The following is a 19,345-nucleotide window of genomic DNA, read 5'->3' as shown; positions in this document are numbered from 1 at the left end:
CAGAAAATGTCCTGTGAGTTTTGCCCATTTTTCCAGAATAACTTTCAATATCTGGTGGGTTTTTACAATGTACTGCATGTTAAAATAGTGAATTAACAATTTAAATGAAGGGGAAAACACTGTAGTTGTACACAAACACCAGATGTTGGGTATAACAGTAAATTATTTAAAAAATAAGTAATACTTTGTTTGAGTTTTTGGCTCAATGTCCAAAAACAGGCCAAAAAATGGAAACGATGTACAGGCGTTGTTCCATCTCTCTCCTCTCTGGTGACAAAGGCGCCGATTTGCCGGCTTCCTGCAACAGTGTGAGCGAAATTACCGTAACACACACACGTTGGCTTTGACGTGTAACTTCCCAGCTTTCAGGAACTTTTGGAATTTTTTCCGATAGCACAAACCGTTTTTATTACGGTAATGCAAAGTGTTCTCACACGAACGTCATTCAGCAATGTGCTGCCGCTGTATACAGGCAAACGCTCCCTCGGTAGGATCTACTAGCGTTGTCCGTTTTCAGATGATGCATCGTAATAACGTCAAGACCAACCCAAGTCAGCAAAAGTTACAGACTGCAGCTTTAATACAGGCCCATTTTTCCTCAGTCCGGTGTAAGCGAAATGCGCCTTTATCCCGTGCTTTTACGGCCGTGTGAAGCGCACAGAGGACAAGCACAAACCTGAGCACTGGGAGTACCGACTTTCAGCCTGGAACCATGGTGTTTCTTCACAGCCAACAGTTCACTGCTGGAAAGAACATAGAGGTGGCTGTGTCCATTCAACTCTGTATGCATGCACGTGCACCCAGCCACACAAACACTCACTCACACACACACACACACACACAGGCCAATTTGGTCTGTGGCGTGTATGATGCAAACATATTTTTCATAGGTGTGTGTGTGTGTGTGTGTGTGTGTCTCTCTGTGGACAAGGACAATGAGGTGAAAGTCGTCTTTGTGAGGACACGTTGGCCAATCTCCACGACATCAAATGGGGTTTAGGGTTAGCAGCAGGGTATAGGTGATTTAAGGGCATACAGTATAGGCTGACTATAGGGGAAGCGGTGTGTCTATATGTGTCTTCGGAATTATAGAAAGACGTGCATGTGCGTGTCAGAATGCTGCCTCAGAATAACTGGGCACTTTCATTTCTCCGCTCTGCAGACACATTTGACTTCGTCATGTCTGGAGTCAGTCAAGTCAAGGTTCCCTTTGTGCCGAGTGAGAATTTCTGATTTTTAATCTCTCTCTGGAAATCTATGCTGGCGAAACAGGAAGCAAGATGATGTATCTTCGTGTGGGAATATGGGTGTCAACTATGTACACTTGGGGACAGGTTTTTTGTTATCAGCGCTACACCTGCCATTCATAAACACGTAGACCAACGGCGGCGACTGTGCTCTCTGCCGCGTTTAAGTAAGCATGTGCTCAGTCATAGCCACGTGCGTATCTTTTGAATTAAGAGAGCGGTTCATCGAGTGAGGCAAAAGCGGTGACAGTGAAAGGGGGGGAAAAAGGTGCGCACTGGGTTTTAAAATGTGGCGTCTTGTGTTCCTTAAGACTGACACTAAGCTCTGTGCTGTGGGTGTGTTTGGGTTTGAGCACACAAAGCAGAGCCTTTGACTGGAAGCAGAAGAGGACCAGGCTTTTTTGCAGGCAGCAGGATTTGACATCGGCTTATTTCCTGTCATTGACTGCAGGTCACATGGCAAATGCGTGGGCGCGAGATAGTGGAATGCGTTAAAGGGGTGAGGCTCTTGCCACAATCACACACGCACACACACACACACACACACAGCTGTACGTGCAGCTGGATACATAAGGAAGACACACAAATGTACGGAGCGCCTAAGAGCATGTTTACATGTTTATTCTGGGATGCAGAAAGACAGGGTTCAGAGCAGGAAACACACACACACACACACACCCACACATTCTCAAACTCTCACAGTGTTTGGACTGATGGTGACAGTTCAGGGTGGAGAACACTAAAGGCACTGACTCAACCTTCACTCTCTGGGTCAGACACACAGTTTATGAAGTCAAGGTGCTACACTTTGGCAACGACAGACAGTCCGGTGCATAGATATAGAGACATTTCAACAGTGCGGCAGTAAAAAAAAAAACACTGTTGCACATATGCAAGCATGAGAGATACACCCACACAAACACACACGCAGTGCAGCATGTGTGTGTTTGACATTCTGTGTTTCCCACTGTTATAAATCTTGTGTGGGTGAATGAACATTTTTCACCCAATCAAATCACACACAGAGAGATCCCCACCCACTCCCACTCCCACTCCCTCACTGTTCCACTTCACCCCACACTCTCTCTCTCTCTCTCTCTCTCTCGGTTATAGACTTACATTTCTACAATGAAGCAGCAATAACAAAATTAAAGTTGTCATCCAAGGCATGACATCCTCTTATCACGAACTACAAAGGCACATGCCCACTTCTCCTTTTCTGTCTGCGCGGTGATTGACTTTTGTGCGCGCGTAGGCCACGAGTGCTGTGCATTATTCCTCTTTGTGAGCGGACATCTCAAAAACACGAGTATTTGAACCACATTCAAGGATATACATGGTAAAGCCTACAGTATATCACAGTAGGCCACTCACACCCTATGTGGCCCCACTGTAACGACTGCTCCAGACACATGCACACACGTGTGCCAATACTGTGGCCTTGATGTGGGCTGGTGTGCTGTGTCTGCTTTGAGCGTCTGCAGCTGGAGGCCAAGGCTGCAAGAAGAGAGGAAGAAAGAAAAAAAAGAAGAGGAAGGGAAAGGTCAAAAAAGAAAAGAGGAAGACATGGAGGAAAGGGGAAAACTTGATAATAATAATAATAATATAAAAAGGTAGGGGATAGAAAGGTAAATGATTCAAAAAGGAGTTGGACTAAGGCGGAATGGAAACAAAAACAAGGAGGAGGAGTTAAGGTAGGTGTAATTCATCCAACCTGACTTTTTGATTTAGTACCACAAGAATGAGGAAGATGCGATAACATGTGATGACAGTGATGAGGAGGAGAAGGAGGCAAAAGATTCCACAGGGGTTTGAGTGGGGACGAAGAAAAAAAAAGTGCTAACAAAATGGAAAATGTGACATGTTTTAGCACAGCTACAGCACAGCACAGAGGGCCCCCAGTTCCAGTGTGAGAGCGCGTGAGAATGTCACTCAGCTGCCGTATCCTGGTTTTTGGAAGGGGTGGGTTCAAAACCGGAACATACCATTACTGTACCGGAACTGACTCTGCTGAACCATAGGCCAGGCCCACATCGGCAATACTTTTCCTCTTAATTTCATGCGAAGCGTTGTGTCACAGCTGAACATCCACACTGCTGTGAAATTCTGACTGACCCTTGTTCAAAGAGTGCGTGTGTGTGTGTGTGTGTGTGTGTGTGTGTGTGTGTGTGTGTGTGTGTGTGTGTGTGTGTGTGTGTGTGTCCAGTCAAAAGGTCAGGGTGCAAACCAAAACATCCTCCCTCAGTAAATAGGTAAGCTGTTTGTTTCTCCATAAGTCTTATGAGAGTATGTTGTTCTGTTTTGAATGAAAATACTCAACATTTCACGTTAGTCACCGATTAAAAAAGAAAAAGAAAAAAAGGCCTAAATGATGAGTGGCATCAAAGCATCGTCCTATAATTAGTCGCCCTGTGCGTTATTTTGCTCACTTTGAAAGACTCTTTTCTCAACACAATACTCTCAATCTTTCAAGTTCACCTTCATAATCAAAACAGTGTAGGAATGTGTCTACAAAACAAATATGTCCTACGTGTGATTGATTTTTAGTATGACTATTTTAGACACCTTGACACATGCCACTTGTGTCAAGGTGTTGCAAGTTTCTAACTAAAAGGCCACAAGTTAAAAAAGGTTGGCAGTTGTGCTTCCTCAAAGTCCAAGCAGTCTTGTAGATGAAGTGGATGATGCACTGACACCATCTACAGGTGGAGGGGAGAAGTGCAGGTCCAAGGGAGAAGGAGGGAGGAGCAAAATGTGCATATATTTACAAGATTTAAACCACTAATACTGGAGCAGCTAATGAACGCATCGCCGTTTATGTATTAAATTAAATGAAATTAAATGAAATTAAATTAAATGAAATTAAATGAAATTAAATTACATTTTGCGATACAAATACAACAATAATAATAATAATTCCATGTCATGTCTTGTGTCCGACCAAGAAATGAAGTTTTGATAGGATACAAAAACAAAGTAATCACTGTTGATAGTTCCCCCCCCCCGACAATACAACGAGCACTCGACAGCAGAGAAAAGAAAGGCTTCGATAAATGGTGCCATCACCAAACTCAGCACTCATTTTACGCAGCCCACAATGGCCTAATTCATTCACTCTGCCGTGCACATTCACATCCTCTTAGACGATGACCCCTATAGGGGGGGAAAAAACAACTATTTTGCACTGAGGAAACATAGTTTAAGTATTGAGCATGTGACTGTTTAGCATGGGATCAGAGCTGACGCTGCCCTGGAACTGTCCTTTCATGGATTCTTGGTCTTCTTTGAAGAGTTAATAGTGAAAAAAAGCAAACAAAGCCCTGGAGTCAAAAACATACCGACTTTTGTCTAAGAATAAACCAAACACTGGTATTTACATAAACAGATCTTCGTGAGGAATCAAGCAAGGATTTTCCCTCTATTTTTCATTCACAGCGTCACCCCGAGGGCTGAAAATCTATATTAAAATGACGCATAAGTGGCTGTATCTGAAAGGGCAGCGTGTGTCAGTATCAGTATCAGACTGAAAATACTCAACATTTTACACTGTATAGTGTCTAAGCCCACAGGACTAATTCAACTTAATACCTAATGCCTAAATGATGAATAAATCAAACTTTATTACATAATATGTGCTCCTTTCCATTGCATTGGTAACCACATATGTCCACAAGTCACAGTTCCAGCATTTTTCAAAGGAGACTTCTTGTCTCTGTCGGGCTGTCGTCTCATTTCGTGCTCACAAAATAACATGTGACGGAATAACTGATGGCGAAATATCCATTCATTTTGTCATCCAGAACTGCATTCCGTTAGCAGATTAAAAGCTCTTTGTCCTTGTGCCTAGTCTTTGTTTCACCGCCTTAGGGGACGAGGCAGCAGACAGCTGGTGCGAAGAGACCGCTCTCGACTATCCTTTTACACTTTTATATTTGTGTCACAGTTTCTCTTTGACGAAGTGAAACCTGCAGCCTTAGGGCACCGCTCTCTCTCTCTCTCTCTGTGTGTGTGTGTGTGTGTGTGTGTGAGAGTGTGAGGACCTTACAGTGCTATCTTTTGCACAGGTGGATCTCTTCTTCCTCTTGGTGTCAAGTGGGCGGGGCCTAGGTGCACACAGGCCAAAGCTAGCTCCTCTAATTTCCCTGGCAAATGTTGTCACCACAACCAGTCAATTTTCTCTCCTCCTCCTCGTCCTCGTCCTCCGCCTCCTCCCATTCCTCTTCCACTCCTCGCCCTCCGTCCTCCATCCCTCCCTCACTCACTCACTCCCTGCCTGTGTGTCAGAAGTCCCACGTATCCCAGGAGGATAAGATGCCATGGAGGCCTCAGGAAGAACAGCTCTATGCGTGTGCTCTGTCCTGTTCATCCTCACAGGTGAGGAGGGCGTTGTTTGTGTGTGTATATGTGTGTGTTAACGTGTCTCGCTGGTATGTTGTCGCTTGAGTCGTGAGTATTGTTGTGGTGCAGTCACTGTAGTCGCTGTATGTGCTTGGTCGGCATTGCAAAAGTCAGAGGTGAGTTGAGGAAGTTTTCTATGTTTTTTTTTTTTTTTTGTGGCGCACAGTCACAAACTGTTCTCTTAAAACGTTGTGAAATCATCTTATAGTCTTTAAAACACTCCGAGGTCAGAGAAGCAGTAATGAAACTGGGTTGTGTGATTAAAAAGTACTAAAAACCAAGATTGGGGTCAAACTCAGCTACTAATGCAAATGAAATCTCTGTATGACCTTATAAATTTAGCCCGTCTTCTACCGTCGCCTTTTTTGTGAAGCTTTAAGAGTCCATGGAAAGAAGAAGTGACCTGGGCCACATTTTGGTGACTCAATGACTAAAGTTGAAGACCAGATACATCCAACAGGAAAGTCCCACAAACATGGACACTCCCCGTCGCTTTGATGTTTGTATTATCAACCTTCCATGAGGAGCACTTATTTGTCTTATCTGAAAGAGGTCGCATGATGGTGGTGTTTCGGATACGCGCTGCGTGACTTTATTTAGTATCCAAACAACTTGGATGTGTGTGAGGGCGATAAGAGGCAGGTGCTTGTGGGTCTCCACATGTGCCCTTTCACCTCAAAGACCATTGTCAGTGTAATCCTAATTGTTTGGGGAACAACAGTGGAGGAGCGGGCTCGGCACACTTCTCCTCATTCTTCCTTTTCATGGCAGCTCAGCTGTTGTAAACAGAGACACACTTCTGCAAAACACACACACACACACACACAAACAAATGGGCCCGCAGCCTTGTTACAGTGGCCATGGGGGCGTCTGCGCTCAACAACAACATTTTCAAATCAAATAATTGGTTTGAATGGTTAATAAAATAAATAAAATAAATACATAGAAACACGTTCTCGGACTTTTTAGATTCTTAAATGTGGATATTTTCTGGAAAATCAGAATCTTTATTGTCAAAGAGAGCAATCTAACTATCCGACTAAACTTTTTTTCTTATCTACAAAGATTAAAAAAAGAGAATTACTAATAGATAGATAAACATGTTTGCGTGTATCGTACGCTTACAAAAATGTACATTTCATGTCATATTGCACAGTTAATAATGATTTTAAATCATTTAATTGCACCGTAGTTGAGATATCTTTGGTTTGTGGACACATTGTTCACAGTTTCCTAACATGTCAACTAATCGCTTCATAAAAAAAAAAAAAAAAATGAAATAAAAAGATTAAATGATGGTAAAAAACAAGTGCTAGTTGCCGCTCTCAGTAAAGTTTCAGTTCTAGCACACTTGACAGTCTTTCATTACTATGTCCTCCGTCACTTCTGTGATGAAACCGAGAAAGAGAAGCTACACAGTCAGAGCGGTTGAACAAAGTGACATAAGAGAAAAGGGAAGTTAACTTTAAAAGATAACTGTGGACAAAAAAGTGTCAGGCTTTAGTAAGTTTGTTGTTTCACAGTAGCACTTCCTACTCACATGCTGCTGCTGCTGCTGCTGCTGCTGCGTAACTCCACTTGACGTCCAAACAATCAATGAATTCACCTCACTAAAACTTATGTACATATATATATATATATATATATATATATATATACACACACATATATATATGTTTATATACGTATATTCAAAGTCTGACATGGTGAGACATATGAAAAGACGATAGCTCAAGCAAAAGCTACTGCAAATACAGACCAAACATTTCAGTTTTTGCACCTTCACATTAACAGCATTTAACTAGTGAAACACAACCAGACTTTTATTTTGAAATGGTCTTTTACTTTTAAATAGAGGGTGTAAAAAACATTGTTTCTTGTGTTCTATTGTCTCCTTTTATTTGTGGTCCTTTACTTTATGTCAGTGTGGCCCTCTGGCAACAGAAATGTTGCCCACCCCTGATTTAGACTGTAGAATAAATGTGTTCATAATGACAGACAAGGTCAACATGCAGGTTAGCATTGTTTTCAGTCTGTTACCAGCGGAACAGAGTGCCTGGTAACCAGCGAGATGCAATAGCAGTCATGTAGTAACTTCAGAGCTCAGCTGTTTGTTTTGTGGCGATTTGGGATGAAAGAGACAGGCCTCGTCTTGCCTGACAGCAGTAACACAGTAATGATCTGGGTCAATATTAACTCACTACAGTTTCAGGACCTGGACATTTTGACGACTAGGATATAATCTAGTTTGTAAGAAGACCTCACAGTCAACACGGCGCTAGCTTCATCTTTTAAAATGTCACTCCATCTGGTCAACAGTACAATGCTCTTTTTCACTCTTCACATACGTTCATTAATTGTACTGCAAAACATGCAGCACTTTTGCACCAGTGTGTCAAATAAAGGCACATGTTGGTCAAATAGACACACAACTATAACATATGATAACAATAACCAATGATAAACTGTCTTAATAATACAAATATGATATTGTTTGTGTATTTTTTATGTGAGCGCCAATACAGTCAGGCTTAAATAGACTGTGTACAAACAAGTATTACACTCATACCGTTAAGCGCAAAAATTGTGCCATTGAAACCCAGCCAAAATCTTCCCTAAAAGCGTAATACATGCATTTTATTATATCTGCGTGTCAACTTTTGTCTTTGCGTCACTTTGGCCATATTTGGCATATGGAGAAAAAACATACTATTTCCACTAGAGGGCACCGTCGCAAGTGTTTGCCTGTAGTATGTTGAAAATAATTCCTATTTTCTGTTTTTCTTAATCTGAAAACATCCTGGCATCGTCACAAAAACCTTCAAATCTTAAGTATGAATTAGTATTTCTTATGTAACTACTTAGGTCAGATGTACTGTAGGTGAAAATAAATCCACTCAATGAAAGTAGAATATAGTTTGTTTTTTGGTTCTTTTTTTATTAGACAACAGTAAGTTTTCCTTTACCTTGTTAACCAGTTTCGGTGTGTGTCTTCCGCCTTCCTATAATAATGTATAATATTTTTTATAACTTGCTTTTAAAAAAGCACATTTTTGTGCTTAGTGGTACGAGTGTGACTAATATTAGACCCAGCCCTAAGGGCATAAGTCTTGTCTTGTACTTTACAGCTCATGGATATTTTTTGTGTGGATGGGTTGTGGTGTGAAAAGGTGACAGTGTCTTGACATGTCTTGTGTTATTTTTCAACATTGTTTAAATGTGGTAACTTGATCAGGTTAATAAAATGACAACCAATATTGGGTTTTAAGTAAAAAATATATCTTTAATTAAAAAAAAAAGAAGGTCATGAATTATTTATACTGACTCTTTCCCTCCCTCTTCTCTTCTTCCCACATCATCTCCACCACCACAGAGGTCAGCGCTGATTTCATCTACATACCTTCATTAGTCCGTCACGGCGTTGAAGGGAAGTCCCTGCTTCTGGCTGTGGAGACTCGCTTTCCACTGGACAAAGCAGACATCCAGGGAACTTGGTCCCACACCAGGTCGAGCGGCACCAGGACCACGTTGGTGACATTTACCAAAAGGGACGCGATCACTGACATGATGTACCGCGACAACCTCTTCTTTAAAGTGCCAAATATTTCTTTGGCAATCCATAAATTACACCGTGACGATGAAGGGGATTATCATCTGAGTCTCAACATAGAGTTTCACAACAACACAGGCCGGGTGATCAAGGAGGAGAGAAATGTGCGGGTGACAGTGGACGGTGAGTTGGTTCTAGCGTCCTCTGTCATGATGACAATCTTGTTGACATTCAATGGACACTGTGTCAAACTTTTTCTTCTCTTCTCAGTCCCTGTGTCCAGTCCCGTCATTGCAAAGAGCCCAACCTATGCAGTTGTTGAGGACAAGGCCAATGTGACCTTGACTTGCTCTGTGGAGAGAGGAACACGCGTTGCATTCCAGTGGATGAGGGACAACGTCCTGCTGGGCACCAGTACCAGATATCACTTCTCAAAAGGCAACGCTACATTGTTAATTAGCCCCGTGAGGAAAGAAGACAAAGGAAGTTACCGCTGTGTGGCCAGCAACCCGGTCAGCCCGGGCCGACCCAGCAGAGGCCTGGAACTCAATGTTTACTGTGAGTAGATGCGCGTATCTACCTTTATTCTTCCTTTTTCTCCACACCAAGAGTTGTCTTTTATGATATAGAGTAAGTAGAAGGATGTTTTTAGTATTGTGTCATGTATAAAAATTATCTCAAGCTTGAACCGGCTTACAAGAAACATATTATTTAAAGATACAGACCAGTAAGTATTAAATTACAGATAAAGTGTTAGACACATAGCAATATCAGCGTCGTAAAGTACAAATACTTTGTTCCTGTATTTCAGTACAAAATTCACGTATCTGTACTTTACTTTGTTATTCATATTTCTAGCAACTTTTTACTTTGTTACTCGTTACTACCAAATAAAATCAGAAGTAGACGAGTTGGTAATGGTGAGGAGCAGAGCCAGGAATTGAACCCACAACCCACTCGCCCTACCACTGAGCTACCATCCTAACTCCTCACTTTTAAAAAAAAAATACTTTTACTTCGACAAATTAAGTACATTTTATATCAGAACATTACTTTTGATACCTCAGTACAGTAAATGTCATATACTTTAAGACTTTTACTTTAGTAATATTATAAAAAGTGACTTCAGCTTCAACTGAAGTCATTTTCTTGTACTTTAACTCAAGTATCCCTTTTAAGATTCTTTATACAAGACCGAGCAATATACATTAAACATGAACCACTATTGTAGTCTGTCATCATCAGTGCACAGTGACATTTCTTTCATTATTGGTGTTTTGATGACAATAAGAAAGTGAAAGTGACTCCTTTTGCAAGTTAATCCAATTCACGCCACTGAAACGTGATTTTTTTTTTAAAAGAATGATCACACAGAGTCTGGCTCTACAGATTGTGTGTTGACACAGTGTATAACTTCAGCATAACCTATTTTATACCTGATCATTTCGTCAAGCGCGAGGAGAAGGATTCCTGTTCAAAGCTGAACAAAAATACAGGACCTCAGACTTCTTGATACGCTTGATTTGAAGCTTTGATTTGCCATAACTGTCAGCTGCTTTAGATTTTTATTTGATTTATTGTGCACAATAAAATACGCAAAAATATATATATTTATATATATATGTAAAAATGAATCTCTGAACTCTATAGAAGGCAATATGCCTCGACTACACATTCAAAATAAATATGAGTTTCTATAAACAACAATAATACATAATGATATATTTATTCATTAAATGTGAACATTAGTGCTGTGAACACCAGATGTTATCCATAATAGCAAAAAAATCAAATTCACACTGCTGAGCTTACGGCACCTCTAGCCTCTGGGTTTTGTTTTACTTCCCTTGTTGCTACAGTGTCTAGCATGTGACCCTCTTACCATCACTCGCTAACTTGTGATTAGATAGGATTAACCTGTGTGAACCTGCCATGTAGACAAAGGCAGTCAACTGTTGGTGCGACTGCACTGCGAGTGCGGGTCTATCTTCATTGGTAACCTACTCTTTTAACTTCACTGCTGATTTAAAAACATTTGGCTTTAAATCGAAGTTGTAGCAAATGCAGTGAGTGCAAAGTGTGCTCTCTTGTGCGCCGGTCTCCTTGAAGAACTAGGTTGCATGTAAATGTCTGTCAGTCATGAACTGACAACTAAAAACATGTGGCTGATAAGGAAAAATATTTGCATGGGAGTAGAATAATCTCACAGAGCTCCACTGTCGTAGATACACAGGTAAACTCCTGTGTGAGGTTGAACCTCAGAGACTCTATTTTTTACAGTAATCTTGTTGTTTTCAGTCTTGTATAAAGTACCTTTAAGGGATACTTGAGTAAAAGTACAAGAAAATGACTTTGGTAGAAGTTGAAGTCACTTTTTTTTATAAAATTAATAAAGTAAAAGTCTTAAAGTATATGACATTTCCTGTCCTTAAGTATCAAAAGTAGTTTTCTGGTATAGAATGTACTTACATTTTAGAAGTAAAAGTATTATAAAGGTGAGGCGTTAGGATTGAGCCATGGTAACTTAGTGGTAGGGCGAGTTGTCTTTCAACTGGAAGGCTGTGGGTTCAATTCCTGGCTCTGTTAGTCTATGTGTCCTTGAGCAAGACACTTAACCCCATGTTGAAGCGTGTGAATGGCAAAACTATATTGTGTAAAGCAGCTCATCAAGACTAGAAAAGCTCTATATAAATACAGACCATTAATAACTCTTCTTCTTCTGATTTTATTTGCTAGTAACGAGTAAAAAAGATAGTTAGAGGAAATGTAGTAGAGTAAAAGTAAAAGTTGCTCGAAATATAAATAAAAGTACAGATACGTGAATTTTGCACTTTGTTACATTACAACACTGGTTTGTGTTTCTGTACTGACGCAACACAAAAGACACGTTTTACCTACATTTATGCCTGTAACTTTGTTTGATTTGTCCAATCTCCTTCGCTGGTATATTTAAACTGTGGGTGTGTCATCTAGTAACTTGGCACTGAGTAGTGCACTGCCATCACTGTCATCATGTCTGTTTGCGTAGACAAAAGCGAGTTTGTGTCAACGTTGAGGAGAGTCCTGCAGCAAGGAGCCACTGCAAACTGTTAAAATACCTCCCTTGTGTTTGATCATGCTAAGTTTCTGTTCCAGTCACTCTTTATTTATCTTTATGTTCGTGCACAACTGACAGCGTGTTTTTCATTCCCTAAATGCGTGTGTTTGAACTGAGGAGGCAGTTTCATTACATTTTTCTTTTATAATTAGAGTGCACAGACATATATAATCCTGTAAGTTAGCATTAGCCTTGTTCCCTCCACAAAATCCATTTGGATTTCTTTTACTGGATTGTAAACAAAACTTTATGACATCACGTAGGTGCCTTTTTAAATTATTTTTTGAAGCCCAAATATGGGCAGATTTATGATACTTATATCATGTTTTGAACCTTATGTTGACCAACAGAAGACCTTAAAGCCCCAGTGTGTAACTTCTGTTGCCAAAACACTGTTAGCTGCTGGGGGATGTGCAGAGAAAAACATTCTTAAAAGTGACGTCTTTGCTCATTGATTGACTATAGGCTGCACTGCTGGGGCTGTATGTCTAAAGACTGAAGAACACAGACTGTACTTTAGTGTAAAGCTGACACTTATTTGAACTCGTATAACTCGACAGGCCTCAGTAAGAAAAGCATGTGTGTGAATAATGACATTAATGATGTCACAGTGGCCCGGCTACTTGGAGTGAACGGAGCCATTGTTTGTGTTATCTATAAAAGCCTGTGCATTAAAGCATGTGCTGTGAAATGTCTGTGAAGGTTCACAGTCATCCAGGTCATGGTAGTCCTTCAAGTGCTAAAAACAAAGGCAACTGGACTTCTGTTAAGGCACGTTGGTTTGGTTTTTTGCATTTCCATTAAAAATAGTACCAAAATAACTGGCCCCAACCGTTCCATTTTTCGGAACCCCTCTCTCTTGGAGTACCAGAATAATCGTATTGTACGGGTGGAGCTATGACCCATGACGGTCAGCCTTTGTCAACCGGTATTTTTTCAACGCCCACAGTCTATTCTCATACAAAGCTTGACGTCTTCTTGGATGTCCTCTGTTGTTGTCTGATCTGTCGCATTCTGTCTTTGTTTGTTGTCGCTGCACCGGTACAACGCCACGCTTACCAAGTAGGGGTACTGTGCTGGAATCCCCAGGTTTCTAAACCCTTGGTGGCACCCTGAGGTCATTACCATAACCATCATGTGAGTTGTTGAGGTCACATGAGCCAAGGTGTGATCCATCAGGGACATTGTTCCCCCTGAGTACCATGCGTGCCGTTAAAGTCACATGGGTCAAGGTGTGAACTTGGGGGAGGGCCCTCAAGACAGCATTGTAGGCGGCTGACAATTGATATCTCAAACCACGTCTTCTGTTCCAGGAAGGTCACTCTGAATGGACATAGAAGGCTTCCTTTAACCCTCTTCCAAACCATCTGTCTTCTCTGTCCAAAATATGAACGTTAGCATCCTCAAAAGAGTGTCCTTTGTCCCGCTGAGCTGGCTCTTCTTTGTTGTGCCATGCGTCGGTGGAGTGGTTGTGATGTCTCACCTACGATCACCAAATCTCAGGTGTAAATTATCATGTCAGTGATGGCTGAGTTCCATTTAGCTTCCTCAGTTTCAGAGTGCATGATTATGCTAAAATGGCTGCTGTGCAAAGAGCCCATTCCAGGGTGTATGTGCTGATCTGGAACCTGGTTCTTCTAAAAGTTCACATATCTGATGTCCAGCACTTTGTGCTTCCATGATGAATTATAATTGCACCATATAGCTGCGTCTCTGAATCCACTGTCTTCCCCAAATCCCCTGTAGATGGGCCGTACAATCTGGAGGTGAACTCAGGCCAGGGCCTGCGGACAGGAGAGGTGTTCACCATCAACCCCGGAGAGCTGGCCTTCTTTGAATGCCAGGCAGACTCCAACCCGCCCAACAGCTATGTCTGGATCTCCAAGAGCCACAATTCCACCCAGGTCATCACCGAGGGCCCGCGGCTAGAGGTGCTGTCCTACAGACTGGCACAGCCTGAGGAGTACCTGTGTCGTGCCTTCAACAACGTGACGCAGAAGCAGAACGAGGCCCAGTTCACTCTGGTGGTCGCCGGCTTAGGAACAGGTGGGTTGAGGGCGGAGCATGGGGAGAGGGAGCAGAGCGTGGGCAGGAAAATGGGAATCCTTACAGATAAACACGTGTGTCATGCCAAAAGCAGAAGATGTCGAGACTAAACACTACATACTGTACATTAGCACACAGGTAGAAACACGATTTGTTCTTTTTTTAGCCAATTTATCTGTGTGGGAGGAGCTAGATAGAGCCAGCCCCGCCTTATAGGGTGAATGGTGGGTAAATCAGTAAATACAAAAAAAATCACACAAGACCACCACACCCAGTAGAATGTACCAAAATCATTAAAACATTTGTTTTGTTTTAAAACATATACAATAGAATTATGAAGGAATTGAATAGTTTCCTGGTCTGTATTGTACAGAACATTAATGACACCAATTATTCCACATCACTGCACGGTGTTTGCAATAATGTTCATGGACTTGTGAAATATTGCTGAAACAATGCTAATATTTCACTCCATATGCAAATGAGCAATATGTATGTGAAAAATAGTCACTAACTTCAATATAAGAAAGATGAAGTGCACTTCAGCAACAACAACCGATCGGCTTTTAGACCGCTGGATATAAATAGTCGGTGTGCGTGTTAACAGGTGAGAAGTAAAAACAGGTTATGTATATGACAGGTTTTATTCCTGTTGCTAAGCTCCAGGGCCCTGCAGCCTGTATTAAAGTTCAGAGGCTGGGAAAGTAAACAGAGGATGACAGCTGTTGTGTTTGTTGACTAAGTTTTATAGCATGTGGAGTTTCTGTGTGCTGAATTCGCCGTTGATATGTCGTCGTGGTGATACCGAGAAGGGCTCGCGCTGATACCGGCTATGGTCGGAGAAAAATATTGTTTATTGAGTAAACAGAAGTCGTGACAGCATTCATCTCTCTACGGGATTCATTTTCCTTTCTTTATTAGAATCACTCGTGAAAGAATTCCCGGACGACTAACATTATGACCTTTGAGTCGGCAATCACTCACTTTAAGCAATGAAAATGTTCATGCTTATCTTTATAAATGTAATATTTACATTTATAAGTTCCTCTTGATCTATAGCACTGTTGCTTTTTTATTGGCAGAAAAAAACCATATCCAGATGTAGGGGTTATGATATGTTATATTGTGATTTATACAGCTATGCTAAAAACAGTGGATATACAACTCCTTATATGGACGTCCTGGGGGTGTTGTTTTGTCTTCTTATGTGCTGTTGAGTTAGTTAGGATTTTTTTTAATTGCATTTCTTTAGTAGTGATATAATGTTGCGATAATTGGGCAGAAGCCACAAAATTAAACCCGCTCTTACTTCATTTTTGTTCATAAAAACGAGCCGAGGGAACACTGAACTGTAACGTGTTTTCCAAATTTCACCAATTGGATGCGATTTTCAACATTGTGAGTCGTTTTTGCTCAGGTGTGTTTATAAAGTTGGTGAAAATGAAATGTGTTTGCCTATGGGTTGTGCTGAAAAAGAAGACAGAAGGGTTATCATCGCCTAAGGGCGCAGCACAGGTCACCTGACATGATGCAGTATCCGAAACATGTCTTTTTCCTTCACTCTTAAAGATTAACAGAGCAGCTGTTGCAGTTCAGTCTGTGTAGGACAGGGTCATTATTCAAAACAATGATGATGTATCTCATTGTGTGGTTGCTGTAATGATATGCTGGGATAAAATAATCAAGGTATTATCAAATAAGTCTATTTTAAAAAAAAGCTCTGATGAAAAAAATGTCTGCCAACTAGTGGACAGAGTCTTTACTACAACACAACACATTTGCGATTTATTGATACAGCCACAAACCACGCCATGACATAATAAACAACACTTTAACTGTATCAATATTTTCTTGAATTAATCATTATTATTGTTTGTTTATCTGTTTACAGGCAAAGAGAAACACACCCAGGGCGGCGACAGTGTGTCTCCACTGGCGGTAATAATTGTCTGCTCGTTGTTCATCATTGGCTGCATGCTGTTGTTCTTCCTCAGGAGAAACTGCCATCCCAAAGGAGGTAAGACGATGTCTTTCGCTGCTGTTGGGTGTAAAATCCTCATTTTGGGGGTGCATGCCACACTTAAATTAACTTACAAAACTTTTTTTTTGTTTGGTTTAAATTAGTTTTTGAAAGATGAATTAAATATTTATGCTTTCTCATTTTTATGACAGGTGGTCTAACACATTTGTTAAGCACACTTTACTCGTGTGGAAATATTTGAAGCAGCTCCGATCCAATATTTACAGCTGCAAAACTCGGTTACATGTCACCCTTTTCACCCGATTTGAGGGAAATTAAAAATGAAGTGAAGCCCTCTGATGTCTGCTCCTCACTGGACTGCCTGAGGTCAGAGGTCGTTTGTCGTTGTACCAAACGATCATCCTTCGAAACCCATTTTAAAACCCTCTGCTACGGAATTGTCTTTATCTATTATTTAGTCAAATAGAAAACACAGTGAGAGCAGCCGTACATAAAAATGTGGTCTTTATTTGTGAATAATTATTTCCTTCTTTCTCTCCGTTCTCACAGTACTTATGAGCATTTACAACAGGTAAGAGGAATCAATGCAGGCACTGTTCACTGTTTCTTTAATTTACATTCTGTATTTGCTTTATTAAATGCATATTTGGATGTTTTTTGGCAGACCGCTGACCGAGCAGAAAAGACCTCATCGTTCAGGTAAGCTACAGATGTCTTTACCAGCTTCATATTTACAGCGATATAACATAGTGTAGTACTTTGTTGTTTTAATAATGCTACAATGAGCATACACTATTATTATTATTTCTCAATCCGTTTAAAATAAGACATTGTTCAGTAAAAAATAACAGCTGCTGTAAAATATTTAGTGTGAGCGATCCTTAAACTCACTCTTTAACCTGGCGTTGAAACCTAATTAGAAGCTTATTTATTAAAGCTGAAAAATAAGTCTTGGTTACATCGCATTATGTCAGTTTGACAATTTGACAGTGAGTTTTCACTGGTATTAAAACCCGTATGTGTGTCAACAGGTCATGAGGATGCAACAGAAGACTTTGGCATCTACGAGTTTGTCTCCATACCAGGGAAAATGGACTCTGCACAGGTATAAAACACGACATACATGGACATAACTTAGCGTCACCAGTGAAGCAGAAACTCCTTGTTTTGACTAAATACACTTTTCAATTTTCCTACGCAACCGTCCTCTAGGTATCATGCAGATCTCTGGCCCGCCTCGAGTCCGTTCAGGATATGCACACCACCATTTACGATGTGATCCGACATGTTCCCGAAAGCCCCAGTCACAGTTTGCTGAAGTGATTCGCCGCTGGGGAGCGGAAATGTTGCCGTATGGTCATTTCACTTGAAGACTCTTGTGTAGCTTTATTCCACTTAGTCTCTGTTTTCAAAGACTGAAACACTGTTTTTTTTGTGGCCCACTTGTTTGCAAACGGGATGAAGGAAACGAAGGCGACTACACAACCTGATCGTGCACTGCTATTGTCCAGAGTTTGGGACAGATTTTGAATAACTTGACAATGTTTGTATGAATGGCTTGTTTTTTTTGTTTTTTTTTATGTGAGAGGATAACTGATGTTGAAACGGCTCGGCTTTTTCAATTCAAAAATAATCCTATTAAACAGATTAGCGGTAGCCGTCTTTCTTTTAGTTACCCACTTACACTTAAATTATTATGTAACATAAAAGTTGAATTCTAAATGAATTGCGTTTAACATTTCCTTTCAAAGAGAGTGTTATGAAGAATGGATTTTCTTGTATTAAATAAATTTAGGTTGAATGTACTGTATATATTGTACATGGATGACACCGCAGATTCTTTATACGTATTATTCTACTGTATGTTATTTTTGCTGAAATCTATTTATTCCGACAGGAACTCAGTCTCATCAAATGTAGCATTTTGTTCTGCTCAACCGTGACACAGTGAAATGCTGAAACAGTCTTAAATTCTTAAATTATTGTACAGTTTGCATTCACACGTTTGTTTTTGTACTTTATTAAAGATACTGTTTTACTTTGTTTGCCAACAATCAGATGAAGACAATGCATTTTGTTTCATGCTATTGTTTTATTTGTGAATCTCTGCTTCAAATGAACACTGACTCCGTCACAGATCCTGGAGGAAAAACTGTTCGATGCTCTTGGCTGTGAACTCTCCAAACTGTCACAAGTGTGCAGCCCGTACGTGTTGTCTGGACTTTGCTGCCGAGCGTTTTGTCTCCCTCTCAGCCCGCGTACCTGGCTAGAGACATGGAGACAGGCAGCAACAGATGGATGGTTCAGCATGTGGCCGAGTGTCCTCCACCTGCTCCCGCCGACATCTTGTCACAGGCAGATAAAAATGTGTACACAAACACACATGGACAAACAAGACCAACAAGTTTGTGTGTGTGTGTGGAAGAAAAACAAGGGGCAAAGGGAGGACTGAAAACAAGCACGGAGAAGCAGATACAGGGATGTTTCCTTTAAGAAAATAAGTAAGAAATGTACGTGAGACTGCAGCAGGTTATTTTAATATGTCTCACACACACACGGTTGTGCCCATTATGTCAAAAACGTCATCACAAACGCTTTGGCACATTTGTCAAAATTCAAACCCTAGTTAAAATCTTGTGTATTTTGTTTGCTCTTTGCAGAGAACGATGCATATCATGATGATTCTCTCCATCATAACAGCATGCAGTTTATTGGATCTGCCTCTAATTATAGTTTATGAACTGACCAACTGAGTCCTCCATGTCTCTGTGGAGGCATCTCCGGGTAGTGGCTGCCATCTGTTCCGTCTCAGTGTATGCTTTGAGGGAGAGGCTCGGCACTGTAGATGACTGCGTAGCAAACAACAGTGGAGTAAGTTCACCTAACAGTGTGACCTCACCTTCATTTGACTTGGAAATAGCCCGGGGCATCATTAACCAGGAACTAGCTCTCACAGCTCCTGCCTTTGACTTTTAACCAAACACTGCTCAAAATAACACCCATTGGGAGTTTGTTACAAAGCAGGC

The 19,345-nt window shown here is 40.9% G+C and overlaps 1 protein-coding gene across 1 annotated transcript; it reads left to right on the top strand.

Moving 5' to 3' along the window:
* Positions 1 to 5,337: 5,337 nt before the first annotated feature.
* Positions 5,338 to 18,391, top strand: hepacam2 (HEPACAM family member 2). Its single transcript, XM_058618328.1, has 9 exons — positions 5,338 to 5,621; positions 9,019 to 9,378; positions 9,466 to 9,753; positions 14,039 to 14,338; positions 16,230 to 16,355; positions 16,869 to 16,890; positions 16,984 to 17,018; positions 17,351 to 17,424; positions 17,532 to 18,391. Exons 1-9 carry the CDS (start codon positions 5,564 to 5,566, stop codon positions 17,640 to 17,642), a joined length of 1,374 nt encoding a protein of 457 aa, XP_058474311.1. The 5' UTR covers positions 5,338 to 5,563; the 3' UTR covers positions 17,643 to 18,391.
* The last annotated feature ends 954 nt before the right edge of the window (positions 18,392 to 19,345 follow it).

This window comes from Solea solea, chromosome 20 (assembly GCF_958295425.1).
Source record: "Solea solea chromosome 20, fSolSol10.1, whole genome shotgun sequence".
Taxonomy (NCBI): Eukaryota; Metazoa; Chordata; class Actinopteri; order Pleuronectiformes; family Soleidae; genus Solea; species Solea solea.
Note: the sequence above shows the minus strand (reverse complement) of the source record. Positions and strands in the feature narration are given on the sequence as shown.

Coding starts and splice junctions, on each gene's coding strand:
- hepacam2 (XM_058618328.1), top strand. CDS start 5,564: ATGGAGGCCTCAGGAAGAACAGCTCTATGCGTGTGCTCTGTCCTGTTC. Junction 16,356..16,868: donor AAACTGCCATCCCAAAGGAG/GTAAGACGATGT, acceptor CCGTTCTCACAG/TACTTATGAGCATTTACAAC. Junction 17,019..17,350: donor GAAAAGACCTCATCGTTCAG/GTAAGCTACAGA, acceptor GTGTGTCAACAG/GTCATGAGGATGCAACAGAA.